The sequence below is a fragment of the Lytechinus pictus genome, chromosome 2 (assembly GCF_037042905.1).
Source record: "Lytechinus pictus isolate F3 Inbred chromosome 2, Lp3.0, whole genome shotgun sequence".
Classification (NCBI taxonomy): Eukaryota; Metazoa; Echinodermata; class Echinoidea; order Temnopleuroida; family Toxopneustidae; genus Lytechinus; species Lytechinus pictus.
The window spans coordinates 63,586,042-63,605,632 of record NC_087246.1 but is presented as its reverse complement, the minus strand read 5'-3'; the positions used below and the strand labels follow the sequence as shown (position 1 = coordinate 63,605,632).

The 19,591-nt window shown below is 34.7% G+C and overlaps 1 protein-coding gene across 1 annotated transcript; it reads left to right on the top strand.

Annotated features, from left to right (window-relative positions):
* Positions 1-10,393: 10,393 nt before the first annotated feature.
* Positions 10,394-17,895, top strand: LOC129269893 (D-aspartate oxidase-like). Its single transcript, XM_054907352.2, has 7 exons — positions 10,394-10,934; positions 11,547-11,658; positions 13,453-13,535; positions 14,062-14,127; positions 14,942-14,996; positions 15,267-15,368; positions 17,809-17,895. The coding sequence occupies exons 1-7, from the start codon at positions 10,675-10,677 to the stop codon at positions 17,893-17,895; spliced, it is 765 nt and encodes a 254-aa protein (XP_054763327.2). The 5' UTR covers positions 10,394-10,674.
* The last annotated feature ends 1,696 nt before the right edge of the window (positions 17,896-19,591 follow it).

The following is a 19,591-nucleotide window of genomic DNA, read 5'->3' as shown; positions in this document are numbered from 1 at the left end:
GCACTTCATGTACAGAGAGCAGTCATATGAGTAAAATCCGAACATGCTCTTGCAGTTAGGTTTTTTTTATGAAAAGTTAAGAAATTTTTTTTCTTCTAAATATAAATTATTAACCTAATGAATAGAATGACAGACAAAATAAAAATAAACAGATACATATAATAGAAAGAAAATTGAAGTTTGATGGATTGATACACTTAGATGCCGAAAGATAGATATAGAAGACTGATAAATAGATAGAGACATATATAGATAGATAGATAGATAGATAGATAGATATATAGATAGAAGTAGAGAGGGAGAGAGAAAGACAGAGAGATGGATAGATAGATATATGGACGGATAAAGAGAAATAGAGAGAGAGAAAAAAAAAGACAGACAGATGGATGGAGAGAGAGAGAGAGAGAGAATCTGAGAGATAGATATATGTTAGATAGATAGATAAAGAATGAGAGAGACAGAGAAGATGGACAAATTAACAGATAGATAGATACTGTAGTTACATAGATAGATAGATAAATAGATAGATAGAAGATAGATAGATAGAGAGAAATAGAGAAAGACAGACAGATGGATAGATAGATAGATAGAGGGGGGAGAGAGAGAGATAGAGAATTTGAGAAATAGGTAGATGTTAGATAGATAGATAGATAAATAGATAGATAGATAGATAGATAGATAAAGAATGAGAGAGACAGAGAAGATCGACAAATTAACAGATAGATAGATACTGTAGTTACATAGATAAATAGATAAAAGATAGATAGATAGATAGATAGATAGATAGATAGATAGATAGATAGATAGATAGATAGATAGATAGATAGATAGATAGATAGATATATATAGATAGAAAGATAGATGGGGGGGGGGGACTTGAGAGATGGATAGATGTTATAGATAGATAGATATATATATGGACGGAAAAAGAGAAATAGAGAAAGAGAGAAGAAAAGACAGACAGATGGATAGATAGATAGAGGGAGAGAGAGATAGAAAATTTGAAAGATAGATACATGTTAGATAGATATATAGATAGATTGATAGAGAGAGAGAGAACTAGAGAAAGACAGATGGATAGTTAGAGAGAGGGAGAGAGAGAGAGAGAGATAGATGTTAGATAGATAAAGAATGAGAGAGACAGAGAAGATTAACAGATAGATAGATACTGTAGTTACATAGATAGATAGATAGATAGATAGATAGATAGATAGATAGATAGATAGATAGATAGATAGATAGATAGATAGATCTATATAGATATAATTTGAGAGATAGATATATAGACGGATAGAGAGAAAAAGACAGACAGATGGATAGATGTTGCTTCATTTAAAAAGGGACTTAAAACCTTTCTTTTTTCCAATCCAGATTTTTAGGATTGTAAGGTTTCATTTTTATAGTTGTAACAATTTCTTTTTCTTGTTGTAAGCGCTTTGGGCCATTCTGGGAAAAGCGCAGTATATAAATAATAATAATAAATAATAATAATAATAATAATAGAGAATTTGAGAGATATATATATATATATATATATATATATATATATATATATATGGTTACACTTCGTAATTCCGAAGGTTCTTTATTCCGACCGAAGGTTCGTAATTCCGAAACACGTAAATTGCCTCTACCTCGATGTTCGTTAATCCGAAAACGTAAAAGGGTTCGTTAATCCGAACATTTGTGGCGTTATTCCGAAGGTTCGATAATCCGAAAAAGAAATCAGGTTCGATATTCCGAAGGTTCGTTAATCCGAAAACGAAATAAGGTTCGTTGTTCCGAAGGTTCGTTAGTCCGAAAACGAAATAAGGTTCGTTAATCATTTAGTTTTCGGACTAACGAACATTCGGAATTACGAACCTCATTTCGTTTTCGGATTAACGAACATTCGGAATTACGAACCTCATTTCGTTTTCGGATTAACGAACCTTCGGAATTAAGAACCTCATTTCGTTTTCGGATTAACGAACCTTCGGAATTACGAACCTTTGGAAATACGAACCTTCAAAATAACGAACCTTCGGAATAACGAAGCTTCGGAATTACGAATGTATGCGTATATATATATTGGATTTTATTGCAATAAAAACTATCAAAATACAATCACAAGCAGTCAAAGACTGAAATAAGTGAATGTTTACATACAAATAGAATCATAACAAAATATAAAGTAAACATTATAAATAAATATCAAATACAATACAAATTCATACAGATGAAAAAGAAATGTATCATAAATAAATACAAAAGGCCAAAAGTACTACAAAGTGTCACCAAAGAAGAAAAAAGCGGAATGAAAGATTAAGAAGAAAGAGGTGAGAGAAGGGAAAGAAATTGGGATAAGACAAAGAGAAGGGAAAGCAAGAGGTGGAATTTGAAAGAGAATAGGAGGCAACCTTCAGAAGAAAAAAAACTCATTATGCAATACAAGACATTTAACAATGGTAACAAGTAAATAAAGTAGTAATTGAATCGAATCGAGCACAAAAGAGGGAAAAGTAGAGCTGAGGAAATAGACTCCCGAAGGAAGTCGAAGCAGTGTTGATATTGCACATGAGTAGATTAATAGATGGATAGAGAGAAATAAAAGAGAGACAGATGGATAGATAGAGAATTTGAGAGATAGATGTTAGATGGATAGATAGATAGATAGACAGATAGATAGGTAGATAGAGAATGAGAGAGACAGAGTATAGATAGACAAATTAACAGATAGATATATCATGTAGTTCCATAGATTGATTTATAAGATAGATAGTGGATAGACAGATATGATAGATATAAGGATAGATATAATATGAAAAAAGTAATTATGTGTTTTATTTTTGAATATTTTAGCTATTATTCGTTTTCATTCATATAAACGATCATGTGCGATAAAGTAAAAAAAAATAATAATGAAGCCAACGTATAGTTCAGCGGAACAACCAAAATACAGAGACTGAAGCTTTTGGTCTATAAGCTCAGCTGCAATTATATGTTCTGCGGATATCTTCCGTGCGGACTTTTGGATCGCGCGCCCAGCTGATTATGTAAACAAACGCAAGGCCCTATGTTTATATAGGGCCTTGAACAAACGCAGACGTAGACTCTTCACTAGTCGCTTTGTGGCTATTTTTCCGGAAAATGCCTTCGCCAGGGTGTAAAACGGAAACGCGCCTCCCGGCAGCTCAGCGTGTTTTTTTCCGTACCGCTAACGCGTCTTAATGCCAAAGAGCGACTTGAGCAGAGGCCGTTAACGTTATCTGTCTACGAATGCCTCAAACGAGTCAAAGATCAGGGGGCTATTGCACGACGAGATGAGCGATACTGTCGTAGTCCGTAGATGTAGTAGGACCATTCTTCCGAGATAGGAAGATTGGCGACAAATCAGCGCTTTCCGTTTCACGAAGCGAAGGCAATTTTGTCTTCCAAGTCCGCGACATCGTTTGAATTTTGATCGTCTTCATCGCCACCTGAGCCTTTTAGTTTTATTTCGGAATGACGACTTCATAAAATCATATATTTCAATAAATGGAGAACAAATAATGTTTTATTTATTACTGATTGTAGAATCGATGTGTGGAGCTTACCTTATGTAATATGAGGTAAAAAGAGAAAAAACTAAAGATTCACAAACATAACGGGATAAAATAAAAAATTTCATCGGCCCCCATTCCACAGAACGGAGACCGTTGAAAGACCACTGAAAGACTTAAAATTTATGAGGTCTTACAGCGGTCTTCAAGATCACTGAAATTTGTCATCTCTGTGGAATGGCTCAGAAAGACCCCTCAAAGAACTCTGAAAGACTGATGGATATTTCTTCATTCTTGTCTTACTGGTCTTAGAGTAGTCTTACAGAGATCTTTCAAAGACAATGGTCTTTCAGAGATCTTTTAATGCAACAAGTGATCTTTCAGAATTCTTTCCATGGACTTTGCCTGGTCTTTCAATGCCAATGGTCTTTCAGGAGTCTTACAGTGATCTCTCAGGAGTCTTACAGTGATCTCCGCAAAAATCTTGAGAGACTGCCGAAAGATCATTGAAAGACTATTAAGACCTTTGAAAGTTCATCGAAAGACTGCTGAAAGACCGCTGAAAGACCACTGAAAGACCATTTTCTTGTAAGACCGTTGTAAGACTGTTTTGAACCGTTTCAAAAAGTTTTGTAGCCCATGAAGACTGCTGAAAGATTGGTCAGGACTCGTGTAAGACCTCAAAGACCATTGTAGGTTTATTGAGAGACCTCTGTAAGATCAACCAAAATTCATGGTCTTTGAAAGGTCTTTCAGCGGTCTTGCTCTCTGTGGAATGGCCCCTTTATTCAGAACACGGTGTACTTTTACTTTTAGAGACACCTTTCATTGATATTTCAACGAAAGAGACCCTTGTCCGACATAAAAATTGAATTAAGTAATTTATATTTTATTAGTTCAATATTCTGATTTTTTTATAGAATACTTATTTATAATGATAATGTTGCAAATTATGCGTACTTAAATATTATTTTTTTAGGTGAAAATAGGGTTTGAATGGAGTATACAAAATCAACGTGTCTGATTGTACGAGACTAAATAGGAAAATATGAAAGGCTGCGTGTCAGATATAACGCAAGAAATACAAATGTTAGTGTTTAGAGGATAAACATACATTTGCATGACGAGTAACCGAAGACAAGCAAAATATGAAAATTGCTGCAAAGATGTCCAAGTGGGTAAAGTAGTGCTTTGCAATAATAATTAATAAATAGAAAAATGTGTTAAGTAATATCACAATGGAAAAAATACTATTTACAGAAAAAATGCTAAAAATGACAATGATCATAAACGTTGGTCATATCTACAGTGCGTCTCAAAAAAAACTATACACTTTTGAAATGGGTACCAAACAAAAAATATGTCACTTTGGGGGAAAATACCTGTATATATGGAAAGCCAATGAAGCTAACTTTTAGATGACACCAAAAAGTTGGAAAACTATTCATGCTTGAGTGAGCATTACCCACTTAAACAAAGGGTATGAAAATTAGGGTGGGCAGGAATTAGCCTTTCGATTTTTTCAGTTTTTGAGATGCGAGTCCCTTGGAACTTGCAAAGTTGAGGGTGTTCTGATAAATCAATGATCAAGCATTTTCAATTTAGGTTTTTAGAGCAAATTTCAAGAATTATTAAATTGAAATTTAATGCATGAGTGAACATGAAATATAATTTTTAACCTTTTCACGTGGATCTCAGCAATGTGTTCATGGAATGAATAGGACTTAGGTGGGGGAAGTAGGTTGGTGGGATAAGGGTCCACAGATCACTTAACCCCCCCCCCCCCTCTCTATCTCTCTCTCTCCCTCTCTACCCCTTTCACCCCTCCTGAGAGACTAGTCTTTGCTAGGGTGACAAGGAATTAGCCTTCCACGTATGTTTTCAAAGGTGAGTCCTTTGGAACTTGCAAAGTTAAGGGTGTTATGCTAAATTACTGATGAATTGAGATCAGTTACTTTTGGTTTCTTAAGCAAATTTCATGAGTTACTAAATTGATGTGTAATGCACGAGTAAACATGAATTAACATTTTAGTGTAGCATTTTTAGTTTATTATGTGGATCTTTGCAAGTGTGCTTGTGAGAGCCAGAGTAATGTGATGGTATTTGTTACATGCAGGGGTGAGATAGGGTAAGACTGGGTCAAAAGGGCATTCTTCTTTGTGTTCTCTTACAAATTACAAATCATGTACTCACCCCCGCCCTCCAACCCCTTCTTTCTCCTGGATGATATACTTAAATGCCAAGTGACTAATGGTTGATGGGACTTTCTTTTCCGTTGAATGATTATTAAGAACATGACTAATTATGGTGATTCGTGAAATAATTTATTGAAAAAGCTGAATGTTTGATAATTTATTGAAAAAGGTGAATATTTGATTGATCACATTAATTGAGTTGATTTACTAACAATTTGTTGATTGAATGATTGATAGGTGAAAGTTGATGACCTAATTTTTAGAATTTATTATCAAATTGACAGTCCGCTCTGGACTTAATGCGTACATGTAATAGCAATCAGTCTCAATCTCAACAGGAGGGGGGAGGACCTGTAGGAGGGAGGCTAAACGTTCTGTTGACCCCCTTTCCCATCAGCTTACTTCACCCATTGAAGTCCTTCCTATCTTACCCCTATTCTCCTGACTCCAATGAACACACTGCTGAGATCCACATTGTAAAGTTAAAACGCTGCACTAAAGATTGCAATTCACGCTCACTCATGCATGAAATTTCAATTTGATAATTCATGAAATTTGCTGTAACAATTTAAATTGATAATGAATGACGATTAATTTATCACAACACCCTAAAGTTTGCAAGTTCCAAGGGACTCGCCTCTCAAAAACTGAAAAAAATCGAAAGGCTAATTCCTGCCCACCCTAATTTTCATTCCCTTTGTTTAAGTGGGTAGTGCTCACTCAAGCATGAATAGTTTTCCAACTTTTTGGTGTCATCTAAAAGTTGACTTCATTGGCTTTCCATATATATAGGTATTTTCCCCCAAAGTGACATATTTTTTGTTTGGTAGCCCTTTCAAAAGTGTATAGTTTTTTTTGAGACACACTGTATAGTTGATAACTTTATGAAAGTTTGTATAAGAACATAAGCTTCAAGAATTAATAAATAAAAAATATATGTTCATTGTTCAACATTTCAAAGTAAGGAGTCGAGACGTATATTATTGCTTTGACATGACATAGGGCCTATACCCTACGATTTAGAATGCACCTTTTCGTATGAACTTTCCATAATCTTATCTTTTATAGGTACGATGAACTTATCTTCATTTATAATGACTGTGATGGGTTCGTAAGCTATAGGCCTTATCTATATATTAAATTCAATTAGCTATTTTGTTACTGCAGATTTTTTGTTTGTTTCATTCATCATCTCAAGTTAGCACAAATCCAACAAATAATTTTCATTGATGAAAATTAATCTCAGCAAAAAAAAATTATAATTAAAACGAAATTAAAAAAAATGTTTTAGCATGTGTAGTAACATCTTAGTTTTGTATCGTGTTTTTTTTTTGTTTTGCTGAACGTTATGAACAAGTCAGTTTTTTACCATATATAATTCATTTTCTTAAAATTTGTTTTCATGTTGACTGTATCTACTGAGAAAGCATGAGGGGTCAGAGATATTGCCGCGCCCATTTCGAAAAATTGGAAAATGGGTGGGGAAAAGACGGAGGGAGAATAAAAGAAAACATACTAAAAAATTATTTGGGCCTATTACCCGGAGAAGTTAAAATGACTTCCGCTTTCTGAAATTGATGACAACTAGCCCCCATATATAACAAATAACTTGGTGCCATCCCAGATAAAATGCATCAGACTGCAATCGAATGGAATGACACCCCCCCCAAAAAAAAAATCTTTAAAGGTGATATGTCAGTGTGGCTTGCCATAAACGCATTTTCTCTCAATGCCGACGCCGGCGGGCGGTGTGCAAAGAAGATCATGCCTACGTAGGACATGTCTGGAGGTGTCTTTCCAAGGACCATTCTTCGTATCGCCCAAATCGGCTTTGTGAAACAGTTGAGCGATATCTTGTTCTTACGTAGAACGGTTCTACGAAAGACCCTTTCATGCAACAGGCCCCTGCTATCTCGATCTCACGCACGCACTATACGATACAAAAGTACCTTAGCTAGCTAAATGTAGGCCTATTGTGATAAATACTTGCAGGTACAACTGAAGAACATACATGTATATGGTCAGAGAAGTGTTTTGAAGAATGATGTTCAAACTGATTGGAACATACTTCTCTACTTTTGTTGATAATGTTAACAAATATTTTACTATTAACATTACAATAAATAAACATGTACACCAAAAATGATACTCAATAGTTTCTCATCATTTGATTGCATTGATTTACATTTGGCATTACAGGGATGTGAATAATATCACCAGTGTTGTGTTTGTTACAGATTGATGAAGATGGTGTTGGAAAATGATATAATTATGAAGTTTGGTGATAATATGATATAAAGGATGGTGTGGGTGATGATATTTATAAAGGCAGTTGTGGTAATGTGATTATTCTATACCATGAATTTGTGTGTGATATGATAGTGACAATGCTGATGGTGATAATTAATATAGAAATGATGGTGGTAAGATGGAAGTATAGCAATATGTACTGGTGGTGTAATAATGATTGAATTAAAATAAATTTAAACGTCCCTAGAAATTTAAATACATGTTGATTTTTATTAATACAGGTGTATGTATATATACATGACATCTTGTGACATTGTGATAAATTTGTGTCATAAATTTTAGAATATTTAAATAACCCCGTCCCTTAAACAAACTTCCACTGAGAATATAGGGATGACATTTGTCAATCATCAGTCAGGTAACATGAATAAAATAATAAACTGGCAACCTGTTGACGATATCATATTGCTTTTTTTATACAATGTCAACTCACAATTATGCAAATACAATTAACATTTTTTTGCTGTCAGAAATCCCCATGCAACATCAGGGAAACCACATCAGCTATGATGGGATATTCTAGGAAACATTCAAATAATGTTATCGCGATCAAATAGCTAGTACATGTAAGTAAGCAGAATCTGAGTTTTCTTAAGGGGTGGCTTATTGAAGATTTTCTTTTCTTTTAAAAATTAATCATATGATTTAGATGTGATATTACTTTGATACAGATCATAAGAGGTGACCAATCTGCCATTTTTACCTCTGCCAATATTACCTCTGCCATTTTTACCTTTGCCATTTTTACCTCTGCCATTTTTACCTTTGCCATTATTACCACTCCCACTTTATACATCTGCCATTTTTAGCTCTGCCATTTTTACCTCTGCCATTATTACCTCTGCCACTTTATACTATCTGCCATTTTTACCTCTGCCATTTTTACCTCTGCCATTTTTACCTCTGCCATTTTTACCTCTGCCATTTTTACCTCTGCCATTATTACTTCTGCCATTTTTACACCGAACTGAAAAATCAAAACCACTACTGATCTACCCCTATAAATTATGAGATCTGAGACAATACATAGAGCAGATTATTTACTATAGGTAGTTCAGTTTTTGTTTCTAAGTATATCCATAGAATTAATCTGCACGAATTTGGAGGTTGGGAAGGGCTTGTTGCAAACTACCATTACAATACACCCCAATTTATCCTCATTATCAGGTCCCTCGGAGAGGACCTTAAGCCGTCGGTCCCCTGGTTGCTTGCTCACAGGCATTCGTGCTTTCTTAGCAGTCAGGTAAAAACCTCGATATAAATATAAATAATTATTATACATGTGTACTCATGTCAATATAGTGACTGCAATCACTAACAATGAGGCAAAGTCCATGCGCATGCGTATTGCACAATTCTACTTCTGTAGTATTGCACTACTTCCGTGGTATTGCACTTTTTTGCGTACCGAAAGCGATAATGGCCCCTGCTCAAGACGCTCTGCGGCATTAAATTAGAGAATCTGATGCGTTAGTGGTACGGTAAAAAAACAAGCCTCCCGGCAATGTCGCCCCCGCAAGACAAGTCAAGCAGGAGCCCGAGCTCAAGGGCAGGTGGAGTCAAGCCAATTGCATGAACAACAACATGAAAACTTGAAAATGGTCTTACTATTCGCTTGCACTAGGACCGTATTTTGTGTCGCCATTTTATAACTTGTGTCTTGTAAATTCATTTTTAGCTCAGCCTCACTCAGCTCAGACTCACTCTCTCGGGACATTATCATTTAATTATTTTTATAATTTTTTTTTTAAATTAGCATGATTAGAGAGTCAAGTAGATCTATTTTGTTTTGTATACATGCAGCATTCATGTATTTAAGTATTAAGGAGACGAGAGTGCATGAGTAGTGATGAAGGGGGATGATTGGAACCTAGCTCTGGAAGGGGGTGTGTGTGTCACTGTGTGTGCGTTTGTGAGGGGGCATGAGAGTGAGTGCTCGTGTCGGCGTGTGTGAGAGTGGAGTGCCGTTTCTGTATGCAGAGAACATTTATTTATTTTAAGTGATTGAAATGTATGAAATTAATGAAAACGTTTAGTTCTTTTTTTTTTATAAGTTTTTGCAAATCATTAATTAAAATTGAGTCTCGTAGAGCACATCGCAATAAATAAAACTTTATCATCTCGAATTCAGTTGACTTGCTTTGATTATGAAACTTGTTTTTTAAATACTATGATGCGCAGAGAAGGAGATTTATGAAATTGAAATAATTCCTCTTCCTGCCCAAAGGGTGGAAGCAAACACGTTTTATCAAATTTTGAGAAAAGAAAAAGGCATTCTTGAAGTTGTATCAAATCTCCACTTTCTATCATTACCAAAGCTACATGTATCACAATGGATTGATTGATTCCATGTCCAATAATGTTTTTTTTTAATTGCTTCATCTTTTGCATAATTTTGGATTCTAGCATTAACAAGAATTTGATCATAGTATAATGAAAAATGGATATAACGACTTGTTTTCACTCTGGTATAAATCATATGCGTGTTTCAACCATCAGTTATGTCATGTACATGTAAAGGTCAGTATACTATCGTAAGATGCAAATATTTGAACAGTATGATGAATATTTAGATAGTTATAAAGTATTTAGATTGTTATAAAGTCTTTGTTGCTTTGATGCTAGGGAATTTGTGAAAATCTACTTGTATGCCACATAATTGTATTTCTTTTGTTGTTGAAATATTAATGTCTCTCTTTCTATCACATAGCACTATGAAGAATAAGAGAGTAGGCGTTATTGGTGCTGGTATTATTGGGGTGTCCACGGCATATTATGTACAGTTGTTATGTCCCAGTGCCGAAGTGTCAATCATTGCTGCAGAGTTTTCACCAAACACAACATCTGATGGCGCGGCAGGTTTCATTCAGCCTTATCTTGCTCCTGGGACACCAAAAGAAGACATACAGTGAGTCTATAGAATATTATATGAGAGGACCTACCCTTATTATGCATTGTAAATGTGTCTTGAATGCATGGAATCTAAAAATATTTATGTTCAGTTTGTCTTTTATATCTGAAAACATTTTCTCATGATGACTGAAGAACCACTTGGGCCCGAGTGAATTTTAAACTTTAACTTTCAATGGACTAGTTCCTACAAACAGCCTAAAGTTGATTTCATGCAGTGAAAGCAAAACATTTTTTTTTTTTTTTTTGGTCTTAGTCACACTTTGTACAGAAATCACCTCTTTAGGTAATTTTAGCCTGACATTCAAGTATCAATTATTGGAAGTATACATGTACCTCTAGAGGCATTACAAATTTGTAGACTTGATAGAAAAATGACAATCAAACTCTGGATTAATTGTTAATTGCCCTTTGGACTGGGGAGATGTGCAAAATGTCAAATTTGGGGGTGGGGCGTTATTATATGTTATCGATTATTTTTATTGTTTGTTGTTTTGACAAAATTTTACATCTTGAATTTTATGTTGTAATTCTTTTAAGAGTAAAAAAATACTTTAATGAACTTGAACTGAAGCTGCTGTTGATCAAAACAAACGATATTGTTATACAGGAGATGGTTTAAATCAACATGGACGCACCTAACCAAGCTCATCAAATCTGCTGATGCTGGAAAGGCTGGGGTACATTTCACATCAGGCTTCAATCTATTTAAAAAATTTGAGGTATGATCATGAATATGTAGCTACTTATAACTTTAATTGCACATGAACAAAAGAGAAACATTGCCATTTTTGTTATTCCACCAAGATTCTGGGGGAAATATATCAACTTGTAGCCCCCCCCCCCCCCCCCCCCCCCTCCGGTTCCATGACAATTGCTGGGACAGCAACAATTGCTCTGATGGAAAATTTGCATGTTAAGCCAAACCTAAAAAATAAAGTTCTAAATAAACCCTATGCACTCTGAGATATTAAGACGAGAGTTATTGTCCCAGCAATAAATGCCGTGTCACCTCCCCCCCCCCCCCCCCACCATCACCCTCAAACAAATTTGCTTGAATTAGGTTAGCACAATCTTTGCAAATATATATTTTGTTTGTAAATTGAAGATGGTTAAACACACAAATAGTGTTAAAAGCAATAGGCCTACCATGCACTAAATACCAGGAACTACATGTACTCAAACAGTCAGTACTCATTGTTTTCAGAGTAGTATTGCAAGCTTGAAAATAACAACTGGTGATGCTGTAATGGATTTCATAATGCTGCACCAACAAAATGAATTGGAAAATGGAAAAAGGGGTCAGAAATAGGATGTGAGAGATTGCAGAAAAGAGGGAGGCCTTCTTTTGCAAACACCATACATTGCATACGTGTAAGTGATATTGGATATATTGGTAGGTGGACACTAATGTGATGCCATATTTTCTTCCCAGTTAAGTAACCAGGGTAAGATAGAGTTACAGAACATAGATCTCCCATTTTATACTGGCTTTTCTTTTCCCCCTTTTTTCCTTTTTTTCATGTAGTCTTGTCCGAACGAAGTTTGGTAGAGACCTAGTAATCAATTTTCCTGTTGGTCTGTTACAAAAATGTTAGTTTTTGTTCAAACTTAATCTTATTCATTTCTGCATCAATTGTATTTACCCTTGGTACATATGATCCTTGGGTAATACTGCACATGTGTTCATGAGGATGATAGGGTCAAAGGTCATCTCGGGGTCAAAAGATCATATTGCATGTTTTATTGATTGGGAAATTGGGCGAGACTCATGATTCGCAAACCACTTTGTTCTCTTAAGTTTTACACTGCTTGATATATCATTGGGGGAGGGAAGGGGTGGATGCCCCCTGCTTCTCCCTGTTGTGTCACCCTTGCCCTTCTATTATTGCCAAAGTTCATGTATACTTTGAAATACACTATACATATGATAACTTGTGAGATGGTAGTTTGGTTATAAAATATGAAAATAATGTTTATGAGTATAATAGACAGAATATTTCATCTTTCACCTCGAGTATTCTGTCCATTACATGAATGGAAAAAAAACGTTATATATGAAACCTAAAAATAGATCCCTATCATTTGACATTTAGGAATTTGGATGTAAAAGTGCATGTACCTGAGCATTCGTGGTCCGTTGATTTTCACATATACCACACGCTGCAAACGAAATTGTTTTTACATGTACTAATGCTGGTGGTTTCGGAGAGATGGTGATGTCATTGTAAAATAGGCTGAATGATCAATATCAAACAACCAATCAAATGACAAGGATCTGTGTAGGTGTCATATAATATCAAATGATTTGCAAATGACACACAAACACAAGTTCATTATATGATCAATGTAAACACGGGTTGAGGCTGTGTTCAAACTATTGCATAAAGATGTTTGATAAATAGGCGAAATGAAATGTTGCCTTAAGTACATTGATGAATTGATTAGAAATTATGTGTAGTTTACTCTTTAGTTTTATCAAAACTTTCATCCCTTTCCATTTTTTTGTCTTACAGCCTGACCCTGAATGGAAAGATGATGTACTTGGATTCAGGCATGCAACTCAATATGAACTCAATGATTTATTTCCATCTTTCAAGTAAGTTAAAATGATAATTAGCAAACAATTTTTTTTTTTAAAACCCCCATAAGTTTAGCTTTGATTTGTTAGTTATACTAAGGAGTGATTTTCATAATTTTGTGTACTTCAATTATATGACCACACATCTCCATAAATAAGGAACTTGCAGTAAAGAAGGATACCGGTATTCCCCTTTTGTGAAGAAGATATGATGCTTCATTTTGAGAAAAACATAAGACATGCACATTATGTTCAATACTTTCTTCCTTGTTCTCTTTTTACTTTCCTCTTCTGTTTTTCCCCTCTGTATTCATATTTTTCTCTTATTGTTGCATTTTTTGTCGGGGAGTGGTAACTTCCTGTCACTTTTCAACATTTTTTTACACAGACATACTTGTACATGTACTTGAAAAAAATAGTATTGAGCTTTTCCAACATTGCTTGCAATGTTGGAAAATTAAATTGTAATTTGATGATCTTGCACAATCTATATACAATGTTTAATGTGTGTTTTGTTTTGTTTATTTTGTTTATTTCAAATTAGGCATGGATGGTTCTTCACATCTTTGATTTGTGAGAGTCAGAGATATATCCCATTCCTAACTGAAAAGTAAGTATCCATCATTTTCCACAATTTTACATTTACTTGAAGGAAATTAGCTGCTTTGATAAGAAAAACACGTTCAAGAATCGTTTAAGGACAGAATGCCTCTGGCAGGCTGAAAGTAATATGATTTTAACAGATCTATAAAGAAAAATAAGACAAAAAAATAACTATCAAAATTTGATTAAAAATCGGCCAAGGCATAAAAAAGTAATGACATTTTAAAGATGTGCATTATTTCGGTGAAACCGTTCTAAACATGTCATGAATATTCATTGAGCAAACTTATGATTTCATACCCCCACCTGTTTTTATTTCATTACGGGAAATTATTAGATTTTTCCTCCATGAACTAAAATAATATGGATTGACAACTGGTTAATGCAGTAGATACTCATTGCTGCTACTTATTTTATTATAAGTCACACGTGCATGAAGAAATGAAGTAATTATGATTTCATGTAATAACATAATAAAAAAAAGAAAGTGGGAATGTGACATCATCAGCCCACCTTACGAGAATTAATGTAAGCATGCTTGTAACTGCTTTTACAAAATATTGCTACATTACATGTTTTTGATCAATAAGTCTGGAGAAGGTCGTAAATAAGCAATTCAACATTAACTTTAATTTCAGGTGAAGGCTTGTAGGCCCTACAATATAAGACAAAAAAGTTAGTATTTCATCTTGACATCTGTGAATATATATATTCTCTTTGCTGTGAATGTCCCACAGGTTACCACAGATCAGCTTGGATTTGCTCATTTTCATTTTTGGAAAGATATTGAATCAATAATATCTTTTAATTTCTTCACCTAGATTTCTAAAGAATGGTGGAAAACTGATTCAGAGGAGGGTTAATAGTTTTGCAGAGGTAAGTAATATAAAGGGGGCCTGACAGGAATTTGATATGCAGATCGTGTAACTGATGCTCTGCCGTAACCAGAGTAATTCTCCCTATTGCATATAGCTGTCCAAATCTGGCCACCTGTGGCACTACATTTCCGGTTTTGAATGCGCACTTTAATCATGTTTACTCTCGCAAATAAACGTATTTTACAATTATCATAAACTTCTGATAGAGTATTTTAGTTGCTACATGTAAGCAACAAGTATAATTAGTGTTGTTTTTGTCCCTTTACAGCTGGGTGATCAATATGATGTAATTGTCAACTGTAGTGGTATTGGAGCCAGATTTCTTGCTAATGATGATTCAGTAGAGCCAGTCAGAGGACAGGTCATGAGGGTATGTCACGACACCTTAATTTCAGCTTAGAATTAAATTCTATCAAACAATTTCAGGTCAAACTATGCTAGCATAAAATTTAATGTTTCCTGTATTGTTGGAAGGAGTACTTTTTTCTTTTAATGCCTGTGTGAATAAGTTTTTCTGTTAATTTTTTTTCGTTTTCGTTGAATAATTCTAAGTAATAGTGGTTGTATTCATGTGTCTGTCATATGAGTTTAATACTTTCAGTGACTTGACACATTTTATGAATGGTTTATTCATTTCAGAATTTCTAAAATAAATTACCTTGAGATCATGTTCATGTTTGCACAGTCAATTCAATTGCTGTTTGCATATTAAGTAACTTCATAGCTTTTTGAATAATTCCATTAGGGATAGCTCTAAAATTATTGTTACTGATTTCATACTTATTCCGTGCCATAATAATCAATTGGCCACATTCTTTGTGTGGAAGGAGCTGTGACTTTTACTGTTTCAGAAGTTTTGAGAAGCTGATGTTATAAAAAAAAATGCTAGCCCAGCCCAGGTCTCTATTGCCCGTAGCTGGTCACAGTCAATAACCTCAGACCCTTTGGAATCGTAGCTCTACTGTTTTTTATGAGCCTTAGGCTGCGTTTATGCGACCTCAAGCCAGAATCATGATTTGAATCATGATTCAAAACACAAACATGAATCACAATACCACAGAATCAGCGTTTAGACGATCTTCATTCCAATGCTGTTTCTCCTCGGATTCGGGCCAAACCAGTGCGCATCACACAGTACGCAGTTTGACAGCGGAAGTTTTGCACGCGTGTCGGCTCTCGAAATATTAATTTTTTGCTTTCATAATTCAGTCTATATAACCTCTTTTTTTTTCTTTTTTTTAAATACTTTTATTCATCTTGTATTAGGTTTATCGAAAATGGTGTTCGGAAGTGAATTTTAGCGTAGCTCCAATTTAATTTTGACATTGTTAACTCAACAAGATATCATTGTCCAGTTAGTTCATTTACTAGAAGTTGAAGTTGAAGATATGACCAAAAAAAGACACGATGTGATGACCAACACAGAACTTGAAGTTAAAAGCATGTGACAAAAAATGCATGCGTAACACATATGTACCTTTACCAAGACATGTACATACACTGAGTATAGCACGCGCCTTCAGCTTGGCAAGAGTCAAACCGAAAGTAGCCCGACACAGTGACGTCATAGAATCATGATTCAAATCACGATTGCGTTTATACGACATTTTTCGTTCGTGATGCTACAGAAACGTCTTTCCAAATACCCCTTTTTCCGTGTTTTATGTTTGTGATTTGAAAGATGTTTATTTTCAATTTTGACTAATCGCAATCGTGATTCTACAGAATCATGATTTGAATCATGATTCTGATCATGATTCTAGGGTAAAAAGTGGTGCATCAACACACCCTAAGTCTTCAGCAAGATTTATTGATGACTTATCTGGGGGAGTTATTAAATCTTTAAAAATTGAAGAGGAATGTTCAAAGTTTGAGGCTAATTGATGCACCAGGATACAGGTGGTAATTGTATCACCTTCAAGATTGAATTCGGATGATAACTTAGACATTTATTGTTTTGAAAAGTCAACTGGCACAACATATTTTTTATTAAGGCAGTGTTGCTATTTCTGTCTGTAAATGTTAGTCATGATTTTTATGCCTCCCCCATTGAAGGCATTATCTTTCCGAATTGTCTTTCCATACGTATGGATTTTGGTTGTGTTCAGTTGCGGAAGTTTGAAAAAAAAAAGCAAACTGTTGAGCTAGAATTCAAGGCCTGTATGTTAGTCTTCATATTGAACTTGTTTCATTGCGTTTTGTTGGATTGACTGCGTTTATCTGCATTCAGGCAATATACAGCTGAAGGCAGGGTTACAAATAATGCAAAGTTGTTAGTCAGGCTTTAGAGAATTACATGAAATTGTTTTGGCCAGGAAGCACTGTATTTGAGTGTTAACTGTTACAGTGACCTCAAGTTCAAATCTTATAAGATAGCTGTATCTGTTTAATTGTGTGGCTCAGTGATGCATTAGTCTTTCTTTGAAACAGAGGGTCGTGGATTCGAATCCTTGCAATGGCATAATTTCCTTCGGTACAAAATTGAACCACATTGTGCTGCACTCAAACCAGGTGAGGTTAATGGGTACCTGGCAGGAATTTATTCCTTGAAATGCTTCTGTGCTGTATAGGCTGAAGGGCTATATAAAAGCTAGGGTAATAATATCCAAGTTATTTGGCAGCAGCACATAGGGACCTTATATCATACAGTATATGAGCTACACAGCAACTGCATTATTACTATTACACTGAAGCGCCTTGAGCATCTAATCAAAATGGAAAGTGCGCTATACAAATCTCATGTATTATTATTATTATTTCCTCTTGTTCAGTGTGTTCAATCCTTTTATTTTGACTGTGATTGACCTCAGGTTCATGCGCCGTGGATCTTGGGTAATAATCGTTACCGTGGAGATCCAGGTACAGGGACAGATAAGCACCATATCTATGCTCGGTGAGCCCATATAAGCTGTCAATATATTAAAAAACTTTTTGCTTGTTGAATTTTCTCAAAGTGCTAATATTTTTTAAAATACTCTCTAGGCCCTGTCACATTTTGCCATCTTACAATACCTCAGAAGATTATAAAAGGCTGTTAATAAATGGCTAGCGTAATCTGTCAACGTCTAGATTATATGTCAACGTCTAGATTATATGTCAGTAAATCTGAAAAAAGCTGAAAAGATTAAGAGCTACATTATATAGATGTAAGTGGTTTATTAGATGGCAATATGTGACAGGGTTTGAAGCTCTTTTTTGTTTTAATGGATAGTAAACTTTCAAGCTCTCTTTTTTTCCTTAGATAGTCATTTATAAATGATTTCATTCACTGTTCATTCATTTTATAGCTGCTTATATGTTTAAACTCACCCCACAAAAAGGTGTTTTGTTTTAGTCTTTTGCAAATTTTATTATATTTAAATGGTGCGCTAGTGCCCTTTGGTAAGGCATTAATCATCATCACCAGGTCCCTCAGAGACGACCTTAACCTGTCTGTCCTCTGGTTGCTTGCTTACAAGCATACATGCTTTCTTAGCAATCAGGTAAAAAAAATAACCACCATTCAACAGGGTTGTAATAAAAAACGTTAAAAAAAAACAAAACAAAAAAACTTCGTTTTAAAACGTTTTTTTTCCAACGAATGATGCAATTTTCTGTAAATCAATTAAATTATACACTAAATACAGTATGATTTAAGCTCTTGATGTTTTAAAAAAGACATGACCACAATTTTGTTAATGAATTTCCAACAGAAAAGTTCATATTTCTCCCAAAATTACTAAATCATGGAAATTGAATGCCTAAAAAAAAAAGATAGGTTGACATTTTATTCCTAATACATGTAGTCCCGAGGTATATTGAGTCTTGTCAATCAGGGGGGGGGGGGGGGGGGGGGGTGTGGCGAGAAGAATTTGCACAATGAAAGAAATTGACCTACATGGGGTTTCAAGCTTAATTTCATTAAATCAATACGCTTTATTTCATTTGAATCAATTTTAGTGCATGAAATACAAATTCAAATCTATAAATAAAACCCTTGAACTGCTTATTATTTAATTCAGGAATTCTGATTGATCAAATGTATATTTAAAAAAAATTCGCTATCGAATGTTTTTTTAACCCTATTAAGACTGCGGGGCTGATTCAGCCCCCCCTCGTCATTTTTTGCGATAAATCCACGGCGCAAAATTTTTTACCGCGTTGCTCACACTTTCCTTTTTCGAGTCTCATGCAAATTTTGAGACCAAAATTGCGACCCTCTGGTATGCGGTTCCGAAATTACGCAACATTTTGTAAGTGCATGCAGACCCAAAATTGCTCAAAAAACATGAATTCGTGTACAAATCCAATGCAAATAGTGTTTTTAGGCAAAATTCATAAATTTGTCATTATTTTTCCTTTTGCCGTTTAAAATCAATTAATTTCACCTTGTTTATGGTCAAAATATAGTCCCTAACTATTTCCATTGAAAAAACAATAAAAATCATAAGAAAATAAATGTGATGTTGAAAATTTTTGTAATGAACATTTGATCAGATTCCTATAGAGTCTGTGAACCAAAAATGAGCATTTCGGGGGCATTATTTAGTTAATTAGAGCAAACTTTTGATTTTACGCATAAATTAGCAATGAGATTTATGCAAAATTTGATTT